The following is a 24,892-nucleotide window of genomic DNA, read 5'->3' on the forward strand; positions in this document are numbered from 1 at the left end:
ATTCAAAAGGGATCAAAACATCAGCCAGGAAGCATAGGAACTGAGAAGTGGTCTGTGGTCACCACCTGCAGAATCAGTCCTTTATTGGGGGTGTTTTGCTAATTGCCTATAATTTCCACCTTTTGTCTATTCCATTTGCACAACAGCATGTGAAATTTATTATCAATCAGTGTTGCTTCCTAAGTGGACAGTTTGATTTCACAGAAGTGTGATTGACTTGGAGTTACATTGTGTGTTTAAGTGTTCCCTTTATTTTGTTGGAGCAGTGTATGTTTTTGTTTGGTTATCTTTTGAAAATTGTTGAAATATATTTTTTTTCTTCTTCAGAAGTTCCAGCTAGGCACGTTAGCCAATTCATTTGCTAGCTATCATACAGTAGGTGTAAATTAATAATTATATATTTAATATAAGTAGATATGCACTCATAATTGACTGTAGAGCATATAACGCACCCACAAGCTACCAGTGGCTGAAAACACAATCATCGCTGGATGAACGAGTGACAAATTTCCAGCCAAGGGGGGTCCATTTAAAAATCATTCCTTCCTCCCTTGCCCTGCGAGTGTATACTCGTCAGACGTCATGATACGTCATCAGAAATGTCCACTTAATTTGAGGGCTTAGGGGATAGGGTGTGTCTTAAGTGTTGGTACCCCAACCTGGGAGAGTAAGAGTGAGTGAGAGAGGGTGTGTGTCTGGGTTAAATGATTGTGTGGCCCTATAAAGTGATCTCCTACCTCAGTAAATAAATGTTCTCTTTTGTTCTCCGTCCTGTTTCTGAACTGTTTCCATGACACCCTATTCTGCAATGCCGTCGGGGGTACTTCAAATAAAAATATGATTCACAAAAAAATAACGCATTTTCAAACAGTACATTTATATTTTCCAAAGGGGCTATACATTTGGGTGAGTTTTTTTTCTTGCCTGAGTAGCCTCTTTTCACTGTCAAAAATAAAATGAAACCATCTAGTGTTCAGCGAAATAACAAGTCCAATACAGGTATCCTAGTCAAATAATGAGCATCCAATTACATTAACCGTTACTCTCTCGCGGAAATTCCACTAACGTTCCGTGTGTAGCCAAACGTAGCTGCTGCTGATGTTGGTATCTCTACTGATGACGCAAAAGCCATGACAGGGAGACATAGTGGAGTGGAGCTGTTGCTCCCGACACCACTTGGGTACACTGCAGCATCCACCGAGAGGGAAGCGCAAAAGCGCAAAAGCCATAACAGGGATACCTGTTAAGCTGTCAAGCTTGACAGCTTGAAAGAGGTTTTGGACACTACAGTGAAAATGGGTAACTTTGTTAAAGAAAGGCCCCTGAACTCTTGTATTTTTTGCACTATGCAATGATATGGGCAGCGACCATGTAACGCTTTTACAACATACTGGTTTTCAAGGGGCAAAATATTGACACATTTTTATTAATTGAGAGACGAGCTTAATGTTTTCTTTACTGACCATAATTTTTACTTGTCTGACCGCTTGCACGATGACGAGTTTCTTACACGACTGGTCTATCTGGGTGATGTTTTTTCTTGCCTGAATGATCTGAATCTAGGATTAGAGGGACTCCGCAACTATATTCAATGTGTGGGCCAAAATTGAGACTATGATTAAGAAGTTGGAGCTCTGTCTGCATTAACAAGACCAACACACAGGTCTTTCTTTCCATCATTGCATGATTTTCTTTGTGTGCAAATGAACTCAAGCTTACGGACAATGTCGAATGTGATATAGCGAAGCACCTGAGTGAGTTGGGTGTGCAATTACGCAGGTACTTTCCCCGAAACGGATGACACAAACAACTGGATTCGTTATCCCTTTCAGGCCCTGCCTCCAGTCCACTTACCAATATCTGAACTAGAGAGCCTCATCGAAATTGCAACAAGTGGTTCTGTGAAAATGTTATTTAATCAGAAGCCACTGACAGATTTCTGGATTGGTCTGTGCTCAATCCTGCCTTGGCAAATTGCGCTGTTAAAACACTGATGCCCTTTGCAACCACGTACCTATGTGAGAGTGGATTCCCGGCCCTCACTAGCATGAAAACTAAATACAGGCACAGACTGTGTGTGGAAAATGATTTAAGACAGACTCTCTCCAATACAACCCAACGTTGCAGAGTTATGTGCATCCTTTCAAGCACACCCTTCTCATTAACCTGTGGTGAGTTATTCACCATTTACGACAAAACAAATAAGGTTTTATATGTAAGATGGTTAAATAAAGAGCAAAATGATTGATTATTATTTGTGCCCTCGTCCTATAAGAGCTTGTTGTCCCTTCCCACGAGCCGGGTTGTGACAAAAACTCACACTCATTCTTATGTTTAATAAATGTATCATATAGCGTGTGTGGCAGGCTTACAATGATGTCATAAAACAACATTTGAGAGTGCACTGACCCTGGTGCTAGAGGGGGTACAGCTGGAGGTTGAATGTTTGAAGGGGGACTGGACTATAAACAGTTTGGGAACCACTGTACTAGTGGAATACATCATGATACCATATTATTACCGTACATTATATGACACCCTGGGTGAGTCCTAATTGTATTTATATTTTTAACCTTTATTTAACCAGGTAAATCAGTTCATTAAGAACAAATTCTTATTTACTATGACGGCCTAGGAACAGTTCAGGGGCAGAACGACAGATTTTTACCTTGTCAGCTCGGGGATTCGATCTAGCAACCTTTCGGTTACTGGCCCAACGCTCTAACCACTAGGCGACCTGCCCAACGCTCTAACCACTAGGCTACCTGCCCAACGCTCTAACCACTAGGCTACCTGCCCAACGCTCTAACCACTAGGCTACCTGCCCAACGCTCTAACCACTAGGCTACCTGCCCAACGCTCTAACCACTAGGCTACCTGCCCAACGCTCTAACCACTAGGCGACCTGCCCAACGCTCTAACCACTAGGCGACCTGCCCAACGCTCTAACCACTAGGCTACCTGCCCAACGCTCTAACCACTAGGCGACCTGCCCAACGCTCTAACCACTAGGCGACCTGCCCAACGCTCTAACCACTAGGCGACCTGCCCAACGCTCTAACCACTAGGCGACCTGCCCAACGCTCTAACCACTAGGCTACCTGCCCAACGCTCTAACCACTAGGCGACCTGCCCAACGCTCTAACCACTAGGCGACCTGCCCAACGCTCTAACCACTAGGCTACCTGCCCAACGCTCTAACCACTAGGCGACCTGCCCAACGCTCTAACCACTAGGCGACCTGCCCAACACTCTAACCACTAGGCGACCTGCCCAACGTTCTAACCACTAGGCGACCTGCCGCCCCTAATAATCTCTACTTCCTCCCAAAGCGTGCACTACTCCCCACAAATTGAAAAGCATTGGATTTGGTGTAATCATGGGCTATGTGTCAGTCATTTCCTTTCAAATCAATGAAGGGAAGTGAACAAGTGCACACTTAAGAAGAATGAGGTTATTGGGATGCACATCCTATTCCTTATGTAGTGCACAAAATCTATTCTTACCAGTCTGGAGAACGACTCCGGAATTTCAAAAGAAAACCATCATCATTTCCTATCAGACATTATTAAGAACATTGCACCATATTAAGTCTTTAGACTTCTCTCACCTGAAAAAAGGCAACGTTTCACACACACTTCCTGTCTCAGCTTTGCGTCGTGCCTAAGAACAGCCCTTAGCCGTGGTATATTGGTCATATACCACACCTCCTCGGGCCTTATTGCTTAATTATTACTCTCCTGGAGGAATCAACTCTGAATCAGACAGTAGTAGTAACTGATAGTATAACTCTCCTGGAGGAATCAACTCTGAATCAGACAGTAGTAACGAGTATTATAACTCTCCTGGAGGAATCAATGACTCAGTGAATGGTACCCTTTTACCATTCTACCATAAAGGCCTGATTGGTGGAGTGCTGCAGAGATGGTTGTCCTTCTGGAAGGTTCTCCCATCTCCACAGAGGAACTCTGGACCTCTGTCAGAGTGACCATCAGGTTCTTGGTCACCTCCCTGACCAAGGCCCTTCTCCCCCGATTGCTCAGTTTGGCTGGGCGGCCAGCTCTAGGAAGAGTCTTGGTGGTTCCAAACATCTTCAATTGAAGATGGAGGCCTCTGGGTTCTTGGGGACCTTCAATGCTGGAGAAATGTTTTGGTACCCTTCCCCAGATCTGTGCACTGTCAACTGTGGGACCTTATATAGACAGGTGTGTGCCTTTCCAAATCCTCAACATCAAGGATGACCAATGGAAACAGGATGCACCTGAGCTCAATGTCGAATCTCATAGCAAAGGGCCTGAATACTTATGTAAATAAGGTATGTTTAAAAAAAAATTGTAATAGATTTGCAAAAAAATTCTACAAACCTGTTTTCACTTTGTCATTATGGGGTGATGTGTGTAGATTGCTGAGGATTTATTTAATGAATTTTAGAATAAAGGCTGAAATGTAACAAAATGTGGAAAAAGTCAAGGGGTCTGAATACTTCTCGAAGGCACTGTATACACTTCCTTTATTTTTAAACAAAAAAAAATATACAAAAATACATTTTCTTTTGGCCTTTTTGGCCTGGGCCCAGGGGCTTCAGCCCCGGTAAGCCCCTGCATTCAGCCGGCTCTGAACTTACCTGGTCCCCGAATCTTCATTAACACCATGTTTCTTGGTTCGCTGGTGGCTCTCACTTGTCTCTTACCTGCACATCTAGGTAGTGGGCTCCTGAGGGTTAAAGCCCGGTATAGTTCTGTTTGCACCAGCCACTCTCCTTCCAAGAACCGACTGGCACAAAAACATAACCACCAGCCCTTCCCAGGTGCTAGGTGCTGACGGGCTGGTGCTAGGCTGGTGTGGCAGAGTGGCTAGGCTGGTGCTAGGTTGGTGTGGCAGAGTGAATGGCTAGGCTGGTATTAGGGGTCGGCGTGGGAGTGTGAATGGCTAGGCTGGTGCTAGGCTGGCATGGGTGTGTGAATGTGAATGGCTAGGCTGGTATTAGGAGTTGGTGTGGGAGTGTTAATGGCTAGGCTGGTATTAGGAGTTGGTGTGGGAGTGTTAATGGCTAGGCTGGTATTATGCTGGCATGGGAGTGTGAATGTGAATGGCTAGGCTGGTATTAGGAGTTGGTGTGGGAGTGTTAATGACTAGGCTGGTATTAGGAGTTGGTGTGGGAGTGTTAATGGCTAGGCTGGTATTAGGAGTTGGTGTGGGAGTGTTAATGGCTAGGCTGGTATTATGCTGGCATGGGAGTGTGAATGTGAATGGCTAGGCTGGTATTAGGAGTTGGTGTGGGAGTGTGAATGTGAATGGCTAGGCTGGTATTAGGAGTTGGTGTGGGAGTGTTAATGGCTAGGCTGGTATTAGGAGTTGGTGTGGGAGTGTTAATGGCTAGGCTGGTATTAGGAGTTGGTGTGGGAGTGTTAATGGCTAGGCTGGTATTAGGAGTTGGTGTGGGAGTGTTAATGGCTAGGCTGGTATTAGGAGTTGGTGTGGGAGTGTTAATGGCTAGGCTGGTATTAGGAGTTGGTGTGGGAGAGTGAACTCCAAAGCCAGGGATCATCAACTAGATGATTCAGTCGCGGATGGTCAGGGGGCCGGAACATAATTGCACATTTGTAGACTGCAAATTGACCACAAGAAGCTCAAAAAGATTTGACTAAAAACATGTCAAACCTTGCTTATGTGTGTATTCGATCACATACAGTATATTGCTCTTTTACGCATGGGAATACTTTGAAACAGATTTCCAAAATTAAAATAACTTGGAGCTGTTTTGCTGGTGTTTTTACAGTCTTTTATGTTCAACAATAAAACATATAACTTATATTTTGTTCAGAGAACTTGGGGGAGGGTAAATAAAATCACCAGTTGGGGAACCCTGTCCTAAACCATGTTAAGCTGCTAACAGAAGCTCCTGCTGACGCTAACTGGAGTGTGTGAATGGAGAGAGAGGGAGATGAAGAGGGAGCGAGGAAGACAGAGGAAGGGTCAAATACGACATTTAAAATTTCTTTATTCTTTTGGAACTTTTGTATAATGTATAATGTTTACTGTTAATTTTAATTGTTTATTATCTACTTCACTTGCTTTGGCAATGTTAACTTATGTTTCCCATGTCAATAAAGCCCCTTCAATTGAAAATGAAGAGAGAGTGTGAAGAACCAGGGCACTGTGGAGAGAGATCACTCAAGAACAACATGCCACACAGTGGTCAGTTACCATTTTATTATTAGTGTTATACTGATCTGAGTTCAGCGTTTCCAAAGGAATAGTTTGATAAGCATGATGCAAAAAAACACCCCAGAACAGGAGTCTCCAACTGTTCTCCTGGAGAGCTACCCATCCTGAGCAGGATTCTGCTCCAGCCCTGCTCTAACACACCTGGTCCTGCTAAACAGCTGCTCCTCCTCAACACCTTGATTGGTTAAATTGGGTGTGTTAGAATAGAGCAGGGTTGGAGAAAAACATTCTCCAGGAGGAGGGTTGACCACCCCAGCTTCTAGAACCTACCCCTGGCTCCAGAGTCTTTTAGAGTTCTCTGGCTCCAGAGTCTTTTAGAGTTCTCTGGCTCCAGAGTCTTTTAGAGTTCTCTGGCTCCAGAGTCTTTTAGAGTTCTCTGGCTCCAGAGTCTTTTAGAGTTCTCTGGCTCCAGAGTCTTTTAGAGTTCTCTGGCTCCAGAGTCTTTTAGAGTTCTCTGGCTCCAGAGTCTTTTAGAGTTCTCTGGCTCCAGAGTCTTTTAGAGTTCTCTGGCTCCAGAGTCTTTTAGAGTTCTCTGGCTCCAAAGTCTTTTAGAGTTCTCTGGCTCCAGAGTCTTTTAGAGTTCTCTGGCTCCAGAGTCTTTAGAGTTCTCTTCAGTCTAAAATGACCATGACATTCTTTTTGATCCTCATCTTTTGTTAAAGAAAAATATTAAAATAGAGTTGACGGAACATTTAGGCACACTATAGACACGTACTGTACACAGATATGCACAGGGTTCATTATCATAGATTCATAATGTACTAGGAGATCCCGGCTTTTCATAGCAACGCTTCATTCAAATGTACATGATGCTTGCTGTGTTGTCTCAGATTGTGTTCCTCCGTTAGATTCTGTGCCCCGTTCATTTAATGATTAATACAACGCAGGACCATGTTGACGTGGGGTAAACCCTGTGGACATCAATAGCCGAGCCATCCTGAATGGGAGAGAGTGGAGGCTTTAAAGATGACGTCCTGTGGGGTTCCCCTTGTCACCTTTCCTGTCCGCGAACAAATATCCACTTCCTTTTAAAAGTCACATAGCTCAGATTTCATGTCCTCACACTGCCAATCAAGGTCTAGAGCGGTTCAGTGCCAGCCAATCACAGCAGACGAGGGACAGTTCCATCCAATGGCAGCAGTGGAATGGAGCTCTGTTCGGCGAATGAAATAACTCCGGTACTAAGCGTTACTTAGCAGTGATTTTACAGAAACATGGCTTTCCTGCGATTTGATTGGACAGATGATCCAAAGTCTCTCCTGTCATTGGTTCATACAACAGTGAATCATTTCTGTTCACTCTCCAATCAACAGGTTCATATGCATAATAAGTCCTTCCACCATATCTCTAGACCAATGAACTATAGCTTCCCGTCCAGAGGCTTTAGCGACTGGCTAGATTACTCTTCACTCTTGCTGACACATCGGCATGGAAACCACATTCATCAGGAGTAAAAAATAATAAAAAAATACGTATAAAACGAGTCTGCAATTAAAAGTAGATTTTTTGTTTTTTTACAACGGAATGTTGGGTTAGAATTTCTTTGGGAAGGGAGGGGGGGAGGGGAACTCACCTTTTCTACAATTTTTCAATTTTTATACAATTATTCAAAAACTCATGGATCAAATAAAAATATTGCACAAAATGAAATTTTTCTCTGAATGAAAATGTGATAAAGCAGGGATATCAGTGTGTTTTCTCTTTGTTACTTAGTGGTATGATACTATAGCATGGGCCCACACTGGCACAGTGTCTGACTGGGGAGGGCTGCATCTTACTGCCACGCACACACACACACACACACACTCTCTCAAACACACACACACACACTCTCTCAAACACACACACGCGAGTACATTCTACTCGACAGACGGTTGCTTCTACAGACAGCAACATTCACAGTCTGCCCTGTCATTTCATTCTGTCTCATTCCAAAATGTAGTGGATTACTATTAGACTGTGTCAGTCCATTAGAATGGGCCATTTCAGACCGTTACCCAGGCCGTTACCCAGGCCGTTACCCAGGCCGTTACCCAGGCCGTTACCCAGGCCGTTACCCAGGCCATTACCCAGGCCATTACCCAGGCCATTACCCAGGCCATTACCCAGGCCTCACAGGCAGGGGAGCGGTTCATTCTGCTTTCCACATGATTAACATGAAGCACAGTAGAGCTGTCCATCATCCCCGTCAACAAACAAACAAACAGTTAGGGCTGTGGTTGTCATGGCTACTGACAGGCGCATTAAAAAGGGGGAGTGGACTTTAGATCAAACTCAGCCTCCTCGTGTCCTTATGACAAGACGATGATGTCACATTGACAAAACGTGACAAACAAACGCCTTGCAGAACCGGGTGTGGTTGACACTTCCCTTCTCGCTTTCATGTCTCACTACCCATGGCATCCTCTAGGCCATATTCCCCCCTCCCCTATCAATCTATTTCTATACCGGTACATGTATTTCTGTATACGTGGCCTGGTATCAGGAAGTGAGATCACCTGCTGGGCATATCAGAGCAGCTCTCCCAGTCTGACAACACATCTACTATAAAACAGTTAGCATAAAACAAAAAATAAAACCCAAATCAGTTTGTTCGTGCTACAGGAGTGTGTTTGTGAGGCACGTAGGGGAAGTGGAGAGCAGGGCAGAGTTAACAACTAGGATGGTCCCAACAATCCCTTCGCGAGAGGGCAGAACACACACACACGCGTTAACCTCTTCTCAACAGCACACACACACGCGTTAACCTCTTCTCAACAGCACACACACACCCCCTCCCCACAACTCTCCTCCCTCTTCTCTCACGCCGTGTGTCACCTGGTACCCTGCCCAGTTCCAGTCTCCTGTCACCTCTTCAGGAAGGTGCTCTTGACTTTCTGTGTGTATCTGGCTGTGCGCGGCGAGCGGGAGTGCAGTTTGACAAACAGCTCAGGGAACTTGTAGTGAGGGAACATGGTCTCCAGGAACCCTTCTAGCAGCACGTAGACCAGCCGACGATTCATTGGTCCGTGTTGGAACATGTCAAACACACGCAGGATTCCCTTACGAGTCGTATCCGCCCCGATGATGTGCTTCATCTCATCTGGAAGAGGAGGACAAATGGCTGATTAATACTGAACAGGTTTGTTCAGTCTGTGTGTGTTTACTCTGTGTGTGTGTGTGTGTGTTTACTCTGTGTGTGTGTGTGTGTGTGTGTTTACTCTGTGTGTGTTTACTCTGTGTGTGTGTGTGTGTGTGTGTGTGTGTGTGTGTGTACTCTCTGTGTGTGTGTGTGTGTGTTTACTCTCTGTGTGTGTGTGTGTGTGTTTACTCTCTGTGTGTGTGTGTGTGTGTGTGTGTGTGTGTTTGTATTAGTTACCTGGCATGATTCCCAATAGGTTGGTCTTGGCCGCGACCCTCGTCCTCATGCGGATGTTCTTGTCCCTGCGGGGTGGAGACTCGGCCAGGATTCCGTTGGGCCAGTACGAATCCCTGCACAGTTGCGGGACCACAGAGTTACTGATGGGCTTTCTAACCAATCACACGCAGCGATCTGATGGTGTGTGTGTGTGTGTTTGTTACCGGAACTTCTTGACGTAGTCGGCCACCTGTTCTGGAGCTGTCATGAAGTCCACATGATCCACGATCTTCCTGCAGAGACCAGAGGCAGACAATAGTCAGATCTCCGTATGTGGCTCTGATGAATGTGTGTGTGTGTGTGTGTGTGTGTGTGTGTGGGGTACCTGTTGATAGTGTCTCCGTATGTGGCGCTGATGAATGTGTGTGTGTGTGTGTGTGTGTGTGTATGTGTGTGTGTGTGTGGTACCTGTTGATAGTGTCTCCGTATGTGGCTCTGATGAGTGTGTGTGTGTGTGTGTGTGTGTGTGTGTGTGGGGTACCTGTTGATAGTGTCTCCGTATGTGGCGCTGATGAATGTGTGTGTGTGTGTGTGTGTGTGTGTATGTGTGTGTGTGTGTGGTACCTGTTGATAGTGTCTCCGTATGTGGCTCTGATGAGTGTGTGTGTGTGTGTGTGTGTGTGTGTGTGTGTGTGTGTGTGTGTGTGTGTGTGTGTGTGTGTGTGTGTGTGTGTGTGTGTGTGGTACCTGTTGATAGTGTCTCCGTATGTGGCTCTGATGAATGTGTGTGTGTGTGTGTGTGTGTGTGTATGTGTGTGTGTGTGTGTGGTACCTGTTGATAGTGTCTCCGTATGTGGCTCTGATGAGTGTGTGTGTGTGTGTGTGTGTGTATGTGTGTGTGTGTGTGGTACCTGTTGATAGTGTCTCCGTATGTGGCTCTGATGAATGTGTGTGTGTGTGTGTGTGTGTGTGTGTGTGTGTGTGTGTGTGTGTGTGTGTGTGTGTGTGTGTGTGTGGTACCTGTTGATAGTGTCTCCGTATGTGGCTCTGATGAATGTGTGTGTGTGTGTGTGTGTGTGGTACCTGTTGATAGTGTCTTCGTATGTGGCTCTGATGAATGTGTGTGTGTGTGTGTGTGTGTGTGTGTGTGTGTGTGTGTGTGTGTGTGTGTGTGTGTGTGTGTGTGTGTGTGTGTGTGTGTGTGTGTGTGGTACCTGTTGATAGTGTCTCCGTATGTGGCTCTGATGAATGTGTGTGTGTGTGTGTGTGTGTGTGTGTGGTACCTGTTGATAGTGTCTCCGTATGTGGCTCTGATGAATGTGTGTGTGTGTGTGTGTGTGTGTGTGTGGTACCTGTTGATAGTGTCTCCGTATGTGGCTCTGATGAATGTGTGTGTGTGTGTGTGTGTGTGTGTGTGTGTGTGTGTGTGTGTGTGTGTGTGTGTGTGTGTGTGTGTGTGTGTGTGTGTGTGGTACCTGTTGATAGTGTCTCCGTTTGTGGCGCTGATGAATGTGTGTGTGTGTGTGTGTGTGTGTGGTACCTGTTGATAGTGTCTCCGTATGTGGCTCTGATGAGTGTGTGTGTGTGTGTGTGTGTGTGTGTGTGTGTGTGTGTGTATGTGTGTGTGTGTGTGGTACCTGTTGATAGTGTCTCCGTATGTGGCTCTGATGAATGTGTGTGTGTGTGTGTGTGTGTGTGGTACCTGTTGATAGTGTCTCCGTATGTGGCTCTGATGAATGTGTGTGTGTGTGTGTGTGTGTGTGTGTGTGTGTGTGTGTGTGTGTGTGGTACCTGTTGATAGTGTCTCCGTATGTGGCGCTGATGAATGTGTGTGTGTGTGTATGTGTGTGTATGTGTGTGTGTGTGTGGTACCTGTTGATAGTGTCTCCGTATGTGGCTCTGATGAGTGTGTGTGTGTGTGTGTGTGTGTGTGTGTGTGTGTATGTGTGTGTGTGTGTGGTACCTGTTGATAGTGTCTCCGTATGTGGCTCTGATGAATGTGTGTGTGTGTGTGTGTGTGTGTGTGTGTGTGTGTGTGTGTGTGTGTGTGTGTGTGTGTGTGTGTGTGGTACCTGTTGATAGTGTCTCCGTATGTGGCTCTGATGAATGTGTGTGTGTGTGTGTGTGTGTGTGTGTGTGTGTGTGTGTGTGTGTGTGTGTGTGTGGTACCTGTTGATAGTGTCTCCGTATGTGGCTCTGATGAATGTGTGTGTGTGTGTGTGTGTGTGTGTGTGTGTGTGGTACCTGTTGATAGTGTCTCCGTATGTGGCTCTGATGAATGTGTGTGTGTGTGTGTGTGTGTGGTACCTGTTGATAGTGTCTCCGTATGTGGCTCTGATGAATGTGTGTGTGTGTGTGTGTGTGTGTGTGTGTGTGTGTGTGTGTGTGTGTGTGTGTGTGGTACCTGTTGATAGTGTCTCCGTATGTGGCGCTGATGAGTGTGTGTGTGTGTGTGTGTGTGTATGTGTGTGTGTGTGTGGTACCTGTTGATAGTGTCTCCGTATGTGGCTCTGATGAGTGTGTGTGTGTGTGTGTGTGTGTGTGTGTGTGTGTATGTGTGTGTGTGTGTGGTACCTGTTGATAGTGTCTCCGTATGTGGCTCTGATGAATGTGTGTGTGTGTGTGTGTGTGTGTGTGTGTGTGTGTGTGTGTGTGTGTGTGTGTGTGTGTGTGTGTGTGTGTGTGTGGTACCTGTTGATAGTGTCTCCGTATGTGGCTCTGATGAATGTGTGTGTGTGTGTGTGTGTGTGTGTGTGTGTGTGTGTGTGTGTGTGTGTGTGGTACCTGTTGATAGTGTCTCCGTATGTGGCTCTGATGAATGTGTGTGTGTGTGTGTGTGTGTGTGGTACCTGTTGATAGTGTCTCCGCATGTGGCTCTGATGAATGTGTGTGTGTGTGTGTGTGTGTGTGTGTGTGTGTGTGTGTGTGTGTGTGTGTGTGTGTGTGTGTGGTACCTGTTGATAGTGTCTCCGTATGTGGCTCTGATGAATGTGTGTGTGTGTGTGTGTGTGTGTGTGTGTGTGTGTGTGTGTGTGTGTGTGTGGTACCTGTTGATAGTGTCTCCGTATGTGGCTCTGATGAGTTGCTGCAGAAGGTTCTTGATGTTCCTGCGAAGCCACTGGTTCCTCTCCTTCAGGTCAAACACCTCATCCATCAACAGTAGCATCACACGCAGGGGGATGTTATCATCTACCTGGAACACACACACGATGCCAAAGTGACCAATTACACCACTATAATGCTTTCACTTATTAAGATGTTTCAGAGCAGAGGGCCCATAAGCTGGTGGATCCCTGTGTGGGGGGTGTTGTACTCACGTTGTCGTCCAGCTGGGCCGAGACTCGGCAGTGCTCTGGGTCAAAGTCAGACTTGGGGAGCAGTGGAGGCACCTGGACACCAGACATTACAGAGTTAAATTATAGTCAGAGTATTGTTAGAGTATGGTTAAATTATAGCCAGAGTATTGTTAGAGTATGGTTAAATTATAGTCAGAGTATTGTTAGAGTATGGTTAAATTATAGTCAGAGTATTGTTAGAGTATGGTTAAATTATAGTCAGAGTATTGTTAGAGTATGGTTAAATTATAGTCAGAGTATTGTTGGAGTATGGTTAAATTATAGTCAGAGTATTGTCAGAGTATGGTTAAATTATAGTCAGAGTATTGTTAGAGTATGGTTAAATTATTGCCAGAGTATTGTTAGAGCATGGTTAGATTATAGTCAGAGTATTGTTAGAGTATGGTTAAATTATAGTCGGAGTATTGTTAGAGTATGGTTAAATTATGGTCAGAGTATGGTTAAATTATGGTCAGAGTATGGTTAGAGTATGGTTGGAGTGTTAGAGTATAGTCAGTATGGTTGAAGTTGGGGCTGTTGCAGAAAGAACCCCCCCCCCCCCATCAACAGGGCTGTAGTGGGGCGGGTTGGGAGCTTCAAGTTCCTCTGTATCCACATCGCTCAGGAATTAACATGGTCCACACTAGGGTTGTTACGGTGACCGTATTACCGCCACACCGGCGGTCACGAGTCATGAAGGCAGTCAAACTCCACGTGACCGTTTAGTCACGGTAACTAGGCTTCTCTGAGCTCTGATGCTGCTGATGGTCATTAGTAGCCTACCAAACTTGTTAACTGCCTGGTACTCAGCACTCTATTGTCCCTATAATCACTCTGACATCAATGCAAATGGAATGGAAAATCTGATCAAACACTTCATGAGAGCCCATGAGCTCATGTTGCGCAACATTTCTATAGGCTATGCTATTGTGTGAGAAAACAGTGATGGCCTCTATTAAAAAGAGGAGGCTGCCATCAGCTTTCTATAGGCTAGGCCTACTATTTATATTTCTCAACATTCCTAATATTAAGCACATTGCTCATATTTACAACAGGAGTTTAGCCTACCTGACTGGCATGAAAATGAACCACAGCAAATGTCACACATATATATTATTTAGTATATGTAAAGGCAATATTAAATCAAGAATAGTGTGATGGGTGACAATATTAGTCCATTGCTGGCGAGTTGCCCATCTGTAGCGAATTACACATTGTCTACCACTCGCGAACGATGCATTATCACAAGCCGATGGTGCGCTATCGCCGGCCAATGGTGCGCTATCGCCGGCCAATGGTGCGCTATCGCCGGCCAATGGTGCGCTATCGCCGGCCAATGGTGCGCTATCGCCGGCCAATGGTGCGCTATCGCCGGCCAATGGTGCGCTATCGCCGGCCAATGGTGCACTATCGCCGGCCAATGGTGCACTATCGCCGGCCAATGGTGCACTATCGCCGGCCAATGGTGCACTATCGCCGGCCAATGGTGCACTATCGCCGGCCAATGGTGCACTATCGCCGGCCAATGGTGCACTATCGCCGGCCAATGGTGCACTATCGCCGGCCAATGGTGCACTATCGCCGGCCAATGGTGCACTATCGCCGGCCAATGCTGCACTATCGCCGGCCAATGCTGCATTATCGCCAGCCAATGACGCATTATCGCTGGTGAATGGGTGCATTATCGCTGGTGAATGGGTGCATTATCGCGAGTGAATGGGTATATTATCACTAGTGAATGGGTGCATTATCACTAGTGAATGGGTGCATTATCACTAGTGAATGGGTGCATTATCACTAGTGAATGATGCCCAGCTTAAGGCAAGAAACAATGCCTTTTTTCTCTTGACTTTTTCAGATCATAGTGGCACACCTCATGTAGCTTTATTAGGCCTAAATGTTTTAATAAGGTTAGTACCACACCTCATGTAGCCTAGTCTATAGGCCTAAATGTTTTAATAAGGTTAGTATCACACCTCATGTAGCCTAGCCCATAGTCCTATATGTTTTAATAAGGTTAGTATCACACCTCATGTAGCCTAGCCCATAGGCCTAAATGTTTTAATAAGGTTAGTATCACACCTCATGTAGCCTAGCCCATAGTCCTATATGTTTTAATAAGGTTAGTATCACACCTCATGTAGCCTAGCCCATAGCCCTATATGTTTTAATAAGGTTAGTATCACACCTCATGTAGCCCATAGTCCTATATGTTTTAATAAGGTTAGTACCACACCTCATGTAGCCTAGTCTATAGTCCTATATGTTTTAATAAGGTTAGTATCACACCTCATGTAGCCTAGCCCATAGTCCTATATGTTTTAATAAGGTTAGTATCACACCTCATGTAGCCTAGTCTATAGGCCTAAATGTTTTAATAAGGTTAGTACCACACCTCATGTAGCCTAGTCTATAGGCCTAAATGTTTTAATAAGGTTAGTATCACACCTCATGTAGCCTAACCCATAGTCCTATATGTTTTAATAAGGTTAGTATCACACCTCATGTAGCCTAGCCCATAGTCCTATATGTTTTAATAAGGTTAGTATCACACCTCATGTAGTCCATAGTCCTATATGTTTTAATAAGGTTAGTATCACACCTCATGTAGCACATAGGTCTATATGTTTTAATAAGGTTAGTATCACACCTCATGTAGCCTAGTCTATAGGCCTATATGTTTTAATAAGGTTAGTATCACACCTCATGTAGCCTAGCCCATAGTCCTATATGTTTTAATAAGGTTAGTATCACACCTCATGTAGTCCATAGTCCTATATGTTTTAATAAGGTTAGTATCACACCTCATGTAGCCCATAGTCCTATATGTTTTAATAAGGTTAGTATCACACCTCATGTAGCCTAGCCCATAGTCCTATATGTTTTAATAAGGTTACTATCACACCTCATGTATCCCATAGTCCTATATGTTTTAATAAGGTTAGTATCACACCTCATGTAGCCTAGCCCATAGCCCTATATGTTTTAATAAGGTTAGTATCACACCTCATGTATCCCATAGTCCTATATGTTTTAATAAGGTTAGTACCACACCTCATGTAGCCTAGTCCATAGTCCTAAATGTTTTAATAAGGTTAGTATCACACCTCATGTAGCCTAGTCCATAGTCCTATATGTTTTAATAAGGTTAGTATCACACCTCATGAAGCCTAGCCCATAGTCCTAAATGTTTTAATAAGGTTAGTATCACACCTCATGTAGCCTAGCCCATAGTCCTATGTTTTAATAAGGTTAGTATCACACCTCATGTAGCCTAGTCTATAGCCCTATATGTTTTAATAAGGTTAGTATCACACCTCATGTAGCCTAGCCCATAGTCCTATATGTTTTAATAAGGTTAGTATCACACCTCATGTAGCCTAGTCTATAGGTCTAAATGTTTTAATGTCCTTACCTTGAACACGGACTGTTTGATGTCCTGTCCCAGTTTCTCAGACATGCGTCCCATGTTGTCAGCAGCCTTGTTCATCCCTCCAGCCAGACTGTCTGGCAGGCCCTTCACAGCGTTGGACACGTTACGCATCGAGCTACGCAGTGGGTTCACAAACGTATCCATCTGAGGACACATACACTAGACAGGTGAGTTTGTGTAGATAAGCAAGGACACACACACACTAGACAAGTGAGTTTGTGTAGATAAGCAAGGACACACACACTAGACAGGTGAGTTTGTGTAGTGAGATACCGTAGTTAAGCAACTGGACTATCTGCAGTTGGGCAAGGTGAGTGTGTCTCTCTGTGTGTCTGTGTGTCTCTCTGTGTGTGTGTGTGTGTGTGTGTGTGTGTGTGTCTGTCTCTGTGTGTGTGTGTTTGTCTCTGTGTGTGTGTGTTTGTCTCTGTGTGGGTGTGTGTCTCTGTGTGGGTGTGTGTCTCTGTGTGGGTGTGTGTCTCTGTGTGGGTGTGTGTCTCTGTGTGGGTGTGTGTCTCTGTGTGGGTGTCTGTGTGTGTGTCTCTCTCTCTGTGTGTGTGTGTGTGTCTCTGTGTGTGTGGGTGTGTGTGTGTGTGTGTCTCTCTCTCTGTGCGTGTGTGTGTGTCTCTGTGTGTGTGTGTGTGTGTGTGTGTGTGTGTGTGTGTATGAACCTTGCGTGCGAAATCTCCCTTCCCCTTGCTGTACTGTTTATTCTCCAGGAAGTCGTAGACGTAGTGAACCAGAGTAGGACAGGCCTTCACCATCTCTGGATTCAGCAGCAGCTATCACGCAGACAACAGAGGAATGGTTATAGCCAAGTAAACGGGTGTACTTAATGCATGACACACTCCTTCAACACACTCTTACCTGTAGGTACGAGTTCAGGTCTTTTTTCCTCCTCTCCAGGAAGTCTCTGTCCATGTTGTTAAATGTCTTCTTCCCCGGCAGCTTCAGGATCGACGTCAAATTCTCAAACTGGAACACAACACACCCAGGTTCCCGAAATGGAGGTACAACACACCCATAGAGGATCGATGGAGGCCGCATTTGGACAAAAGTCTGTTTTAGCATGGGGCAGCGCCATTGAGGATTCGACCATTTTGAAGTAGTCAACTGGGTGGGACTTTCTATAGGTTAAGGAAGGTTCACATAATTCCATCCAGGCCATCAGGAGGGATCAGTCAATGAGTTGTACTTGTGAGCAAACATTTCATTATTGCAGGTGGCAGTATATCCCCAGCCTTGGCTTTATACCGGTTCAGACTATACACCCTCCAGCACAGTAGGTGGCAGTATATCCCCAGCTTTGGCTTTATACCGGTTCAGACTATACACTCTCCAGCACAGTAGGTGGCAGTATATCCCCAGCTTTGGCTTTATACCGGTTCAGACTATACACCCTCCAGCACAGCAGGTGGCAGTAGCCACCTTTTCAGTTTACAAACTGAACTTATAAAATCAGAAGAATAAATTGACTACTTTAAAATGGAGATCGCCCTCAATGGCGCTGCCCATGCTGGCACAGAAGGTGCCATAGCCATGCCATCTTTCCATATCTATGTACACACCTTAGTAGTCAGAAGCCCTTTTCTATAGGCACACACACACCAACACACTCATATTTACCTTGACCTGCTCCGTGATCCTCATGTGGAAGTCGTGGAAGTCAGAGTAGCGTCGGTAGGTCTTCCAGGAGTCTTCGCTGCCGTCGTGGTTACGGCGCAACACAGTGATGGCGTAGAGGGCGTAGGTCTTGCCGTGGTCGTTACACACCCCTGTAGCACCCAGCAGCCCCAACCCAGCCCCAGGGAGACAGGCATCAGATACTGATACACAGAGCCCAGGAGGGGTGAAGAGATGGGGGAGAGGGAGGGAGGGGTGATAGTACATAGGATGGGGCATATGCAGACAGAGGGTGCCGTGGGCAGTGAGACAGAGGGTGCCGTGGGCAGTGAGACAGAGGGTGCCGTGGGCAGTGAGACAGAGGGTGCCGTGGGCAGTGAGACAGAGGGTGCCGTGGGCAGTGAGACAGAGGGTGCCGTGGGCAGTGAGACAGAGGGTGCCGTGGGCAGTGAGACAGAGGGTGCCGTGGGCAGTGAGACAGAGGGTGCCATGGGCAGTGAGACAGAGGGTGCCGTGGGCAGTGAGACAGAGGGTGCCGTGGGCAGTGAGACAGAGGGTGCCGTGGGCAGTGAGACAGAGGGTGCCGTGGGCAGTGAGACAGAGGGTGCCGTGGGCAGTGAGACAGAGGGTGCCGTGGGTAGTGAGACAGAGGGTGCCATGGGCAGTGAGACAGAGGGTGCCGTGGGCAGTGAGACAGAGGGTGCCGTGGGTAGTGAGACAGAGGAAGGAAAAACAAGAGAAGTGAAAGGAAGGCAAAAAGGAAAAACAGAAGACATGGTAAAGGTGATGGAATAAAGACATGGTGATGGCATAAAGACATGGTAAAGGTGAAGGAACACTGACATGGTGAAGGAACACTGACATGGTGAAGGAACACTGACATGGTGAAGGAACACTGACATGGTGAAGGAACACTGACATGGTGAAGGAACACTGACATGGTGAAGGAACACTGACATGGTGAAGGAACACTGACATGGTGATGGAACACTGACATGGTGATGGAACACTGACATGGTGATGGAACACTGACATGGTGATGGAACACTGACATGGTGATGGAACACTGACATGGTGAAGGTGATGGAATAGTGATTGTGTGAAAAGAAAAGTAACAGCAACATGAGATGGTGAGCTAAGCGATACAAGCTGATGGTTAACGTGAGGAGATGGAGTCAGATGTGGAAGGGCGATGCAGAGGGGAGGAGGGGGCTAGTCAGGGGGAGGTGTTAGTAGGTCAAAAGGCTGACAACAGTTCTGGACCTAAAAAATTTAACTGTCACATCGCTGTAAAATCTAAACAATTGCCTCCCCTACCCAGCCCAATCAATCAAATCAATTAATCAAATTTCAAAACATGCTGGACATTTTATCATCCCTGATACTGTTGAATATTGATAACAGAACTCACTGACTGTCCTCATGTAGTGTAAGTAGACAAAGCCACCTCCAGGCTCCTTACAGCGGCATGGCATTTTGACAGGGAAACGGTTTTAAGGCTACTACAGTCGTACACACACATCTCTGAATGAAACCACATTAGTGGCCAGTAGTCACACATGCAAGTGAGAGGACATGGATAGCTGGTTTACTTTCAGTAACACACTAGTTTACAATAAATTGCACTACACCACAGACAATACACTCATCTGACTGGAGACTATATCACGTGTGTGTGTGTGTGTGTGTGTGTGTGTGTGCGTCCACCTGTATCAGAGATGAAGGCGTGTAGCTGTATATTGTCATCATGGCAGGAGTTCGACAGGTCATCCAGAGACTGTAAACAGAGGAGAGAGAAACAACCAGTCAGAACCAGCGATACTGCCAATCTTTGGACTAACATCCAATCAACACCTGTGATACTGTTAATCCCTGTAGTAACAGCCAATCAAGTGCAGCGATACTGCCTGCTACTGTGACCTCTGCAGTAAAAGTCAACCATTTCTTAACTGGTGTTAAATGTTAACAACTCCACAGCAGGGTAGTTAACATCAGCTGTATACCAGTAAAACCTGTTGAAACAGCACTATGACTATCTGTAGTGAATGACAACTGGTGTCTCAGGGGCTGACGAGGACTTACCAGATTAATGCTTCCTGTTGGAGAACCGTTGAACGATTCTGAAGAGGAAGAGAGGGAGAAAAAAGAAAGGAAGCAGAGTTAAAGATACCAAACAAGAATTCACAAAATGGGACAAACACCAAATTGAGAGACTATGTAGAATTCTGCAAAAATATCTTCTGTGTACAACGTAAAACACCAAATAATGCATGCAGAGCAGAATTAGGGCAATACCCACTAATGATCAAAATCCAGAAAAGAGCTGTTAAATTCTACCACCTAAAAGGAAGTGATTCCAAAACCTTCCATCACCTACAGAGTGTGGAACCTGGAGAAGAGCCCCCTAAGCAAGCTGGACCTGGGGCTCTGTTCACAAACACACCCCACAGAGCCCCAGGACAGCAACACAATTAGACCCAACCAAATCATGAGAAAACAACAAGATAATTACTTGACACATTGGAAAGAATATACAAAAAAAGATAGCAAACTAGAATTCTATTTGGGCCTAAACTGAGAGTACAGGTACAGAATACCTGACCACTGTGACTGACCCAAACTTAAGGAAAGCTTTGAATATGTACAGACTCAGTGAGCATAGCCTTGCTATTGAGAAAGGCCGCCGTAGGCAGACATGGCTCTCAAGAGAAGACAGGCTATGTACACACCGCCCACAAAATGAGGTGGAAACTGAGCTGCACTTCCTAACCTCCTGCCCAATGTATGACCATAGAGACACACATTTCCCTCAGATTACACACACACAAAGATTCGAAAACAAACAAAATTTTGATAAACTCCTATATCTATTGTGTGAAATTCCACAGTTTGCAAGCACAGCAGCAAGATTTGTGACCTGATGCCACAAGAAAAGGGCAACCAGTGAAGAACAAATACCACTGTAAATACAACCGTTATTTATGTTTATTTATTTTCCCTTTTTTTACTTGAACTAGTTGCACATCGTTACAAGACTGTATTGCGGTGGAAAATATTATCTTGTGAAGAAACAGCCTTGAAAATTTTCATCTTCTCTTAGTATCATAAATAATCCTTGGTTCCTGCCTGTGCTTGGTAAAGATATGGGTGGGGGGGCATTAAATCCTCCATAGGACCATCTGCAAGAACGCCCAGAATATGTTCTATAAGTTAATTAACCTGTTTGGGCTGCAAGCTGAATATTGAAAAAACTGGAAAATGTGTGCACATTTTCAAACGGCCTCCTAAGAAACTTTTTATTTTCCAATATGCATATATTTACTACTGTTGGATAGATAACAGTCTGTAGTTTCTAAAAAGGTTTGAATTGTTTCTCTAAGTCGAACAGAAATATTTTTACAGCCATTTTCCCAGCCGAATTGAGATTTACAAAATGCGATGTGTCTCTTTAAGACCTTCTCTATAAAAGGCCCTTTGACTTAGGACCATAGGGACACGTCACAGGCATTCTTCAGGCTGTAATGCGGAAGTGAGAATTGAAAGGAGTCGAATATCTCGTCCATGGACTGAATAACACACCTTCTTGTGAGACCTGCGCAGTTAAAAAAAAATTCCGGGCGCGAAGGATAATTTGGTCTCGGCTTCTGGAACAAGGTAGATAAAGGTGAATATGATGTCTGGCTACGATATTATTTGATACATGTCACAAAATCATCCTAAAGTATGTTTTGTCAATATACTTTAATTATATTATTGCAATTTATTCTGGACTTTAGACGTGATGTTTTGGAAGAATGTTTTGAAGACAGAAAGTTTAGCGCCGCATAGCCGTGGTGCTTGCTAACCAAAGAGGGAAATATTTCGTTCTGGAACCCAACTAAAGACTGTACTGGACATTGGACCCCGTTACAACATTCTGATGGAATACCAACAAAGATAAGACCCAATTTGGGATGCTTTTTCATATATCTGTCGAACTGTTGTATGCTAACTGTGCTAACTGTGCTAGGCTAGCGCTTGACTAGAATCAATGCTGCCTTATGCTAGCTTATGTTGTTAGCTAATATAACGATATATTGTGTTTTCGCTGTAAAACACTTCAAAAATCGGAAATGTTGGCTTTATTCACACGATATCTGTCTTTCATTAGTTATCCACCATATGTTTTTCTGAAATGTTTTATGAGGTGTAATTAGTAGCCGACGTTGGTGTATGTATTTTCTCTGGCTACTCCCGTCTGGATTCAGACTCTAGCTATGTGTTAGCATTTTTGGGTAGCATCAATGTAAAACTGATTTATAGCTAAAATATGCACTTTTTATGAACAAAACATAGATTTATTGTGTAACATGTTATATGACTGTCATCTGAGGTAGTTTTTTCTGGGCTCTTTAGGTTGGTTTTAGTTTATTTCGGTTGGCTTGTGCATGCTACTTCAATGATAATTCATACTTCATAATCATATCCATACGTGTCTGTCCACTTTTGTATTTGGTGGTGAGCTAACATAAATATATGTGGTGTTTTCTCTGTAAAACATTAAAAAAATCGGACATGTTGGCTGGATTGACAAGATGTTTATCTTTCAAATGCTGTATTGGACTTGTTAATGTGTAAAAGTTAAATATTTTAAAAAAATAGATTTTGAATTTCGCGCCCTGCAGCTGTTGTCATTTTCGTCCGATTTCGGGCTTGCAGCCCAAACAGGTTAAGACAGGAGACAGTGCCAGACACATGCCGGAACCAACCCTATGAACCCTGACTACGTAATGTGTCTGTAACCAGTATATAAGATATCTAACGGGACTGCCCCGGTAGAGCTCCTGATGTACTTGGTGCATTGAGTTGGTTAGAACCTCTCAAGCGAGCTGATAATAAAGAATGATTAATTTAAGATTGACTTTGAGTGTTTCATGTGTAGAATTTCCACGACAGTATATAGACATAATATGACATTTGAAATGTCTTTATTCTTTTGTGACTTCTGTAAGTGTAATGTTTACTTGTTCATTTTTTATTGTTTTTTTCACTTCTGTTTATTATCTATTTCACTTGCTTTGGCAATGTAAACATATGTTTCCCATGTGAATAAAGCCCCTTGAATTGAAATAGGACAACATTTACTCTTCACAGTCATGGAGAATGGTGTTTTTTAAATATTTTCGTCCAATTAAGACCTAGGCAACCAGGTGAGGGAAGCTCATAACTGATCAATAACCTTAATTGATTATTCAAGTACAAGGGAAAAGTGAAAACCCACAGACACTCGGCCCTCCAGGAATTGATTGTAACACCCCAGGGTTAAGCTATGCTAACAGCGTAGACAGAGACAGAAGCTGTACTTACCTCCATCTCCGTCATCTGATCCTCTATAAGAGGGTTCTTTGAGCATGTCCAGTTCAGCTAACATCCTGATGTAGAGGGGACTCTGTCTGAACGACGGGTAGTACCTCTCATCACGAAGCATCATGTCATACACCTGCAACACACACACGGGCACACACACACGGGCACACACACGGGCACACACACGGGCACACACACACACACGGGCACACACACACACACACGGGCACACACACACACACACACGGGCACACACACACACACACACGGGCACGCACACGGGCACACACACACGTCAGAACACGTGAATACTTTATTTGTATTGACAATGAAACATTAAGTAGAAAGGTCTCCAATATCTCAGAGATGCTGGTTACAGTAGCTGTTACTGTTGATAGTCTGATAAAAATAGATCATTCAAACACAAACCCACCTTTCTCTGGATGTCGTCAAATATCTCTGGCGTGGGGTCACTGTCCTTCTGTAGCTTCTCTCCCAGTTGGAGAACAGACGCCTCGTCTACCTGCACCCTGGGGGACGCCTGGAGAGAGAGGGAGAGAGATTATACAATTGAGAGAACATTTGTGTGTTTAAGTGATACTTCAGGATTTTGCCAATGAGGCCCTTTACTTCCCCAGAGTCAGATGAACTCATGGATACCATTTATATGTCTCTGTGTGCATTTTGAAAGAAATTAGCTCAATGGCTGGAAGTCTATGGGTATCCCATCGACTTCCAGCCATAATCTCAGTCGGTATTCACATAATAATAAGGAATTCCCTCGACCACGGCCACAAAAAAAACGACAATCTTTCCTATTAACCCCCAATGTAAAAGAGGAAACTTCGCAGCTGATTCTTTGATATACAGAAATAAAACATGCTGAAAAGAAGCTGTGTTGTTCAATGTACATGTAACCAGGTCAAAAATCCCATACTACGGTCCCACGTAGGGAAATAGAGCCTGCGAAAAGAGCCCTGTGGCTTCAAGCTACTCAGCGACGTAGAGTGGGAAATGTGGGGAACCCGGTATCCATGTAGACTACATGTCGCTATGTGTGTGGAAAACATTTCATCACAGGTAAGACTTTTAACTTGTTTAGTACAGGGCCTTTGTAACTCCTCATTACTTGTAGCTGAATAGTCTGTTTGTTTGGGGTGTTGGTCTTGGCTAGCTTAATGTTCTGGTCCGTAGCTAGCTAGCACTCACTCTGCTGTTAACACCAGCATGAAAAGGGGCATGAGGGAAGCCCTACAATAAGGTTTTTATAAGTAGTGAGAACTCTAGGGAGCGGGCAATGTTGAAAAGCCATCTTTAGACATGTTGTACGTTTCTTAAATGTAGTTTTGTAATTTGACTAAAACAAGTAGTTGTTGTTGTTGTGAGCTAATGGGGTAACCACATGTTGTTTTCCCCAAAGGCGGTCAGGGACGCAACGTTCTATCTAATACGGACTATTGCACCAACGGCCTCATTGCTAAAATTGCGAAATATCCTTTTAAGTAAAGGTGTGTGTCGTGAAACTGTGTGTGTGCGTGTGAAACTGTGTGTGTGAGAGTGTGAGTGAGACTGTGTGTGTGTGAGACTGTGTGT

At 44.7% G+C, this 24,892-nt stretch overlaps 1 protein-coding gene across 1 annotated transcript in view; it reads right to left on the reverse strand.

Annotated features, from left to right (window-relative positions):
• Positions 1-5,984: 5,984 nt before the first annotated feature.
• LOC129830753 (sorting nexin-13-like) overlaps positions 5,985-24,892 on the reverse strand; it is a 63,975-nt gene continuing 45,067 nt past the window's right edge. The window contains exons 14-26 of the mRNA XM_055893444.1: positions 23,733-23,840; positions 23,300-23,432; positions 20,036-20,073; positions 19,661-19,730; positions 17,957-18,105; positions 17,198-17,305; positions 17,002-17,112; positions 16,316-16,477; positions 12,883-12,954; positions 12,613-12,758; positions 9,790-9,858; positions 9,587-9,699; positions 5,985-9,310 (exon numbers count right to left, since the gene is read on the reverse strand). Of these exons, the coding sequence (XP_055749419.1) occupies positions 9,075-9,310; positions 9,587-9,699; positions 9,790-9,858; positions 12,613-12,758; positions 12,883-12,954; positions 16,316-16,477; positions 17,002-17,112; positions 17,198-17,305; positions 17,957-18,105; positions 19,661-19,730; positions 20,036-20,073; positions 23,300-23,432; positions 23,733-23,840 (1,515 nt within the window). The 3' untranslated portion in view covers positions 5,985-9,074. The remainder of the gene's footprint in view (positions 9,311-9,586; positions 9,700-9,789; positions 9,859-12,612; positions 12,759-12,882; positions 12,955-16,315; positions 16,478-17,001; positions 17,113-17,197; positions 17,306-17,956; positions 18,106-19,660; positions 19,731-20,035; positions 20,074-23,299; positions 23,433-23,732; positions 23,841-24,892) is intronic.

The sequence above is a fragment of the Salvelinus fontinalis genome, chromosome 32 (assembly GCF_029448725.1).
Source record: "Salvelinus fontinalis isolate EN_2023a chromosome 32, ASM2944872v1, whole genome shotgun sequence".
Taxonomy (NCBI): domain Eukaryota; kingdom Metazoa; phylum Chordata; class Actinopteri; order Salmoniformes; family Salmonidae; genus Salvelinus; species Salvelinus fontinalis.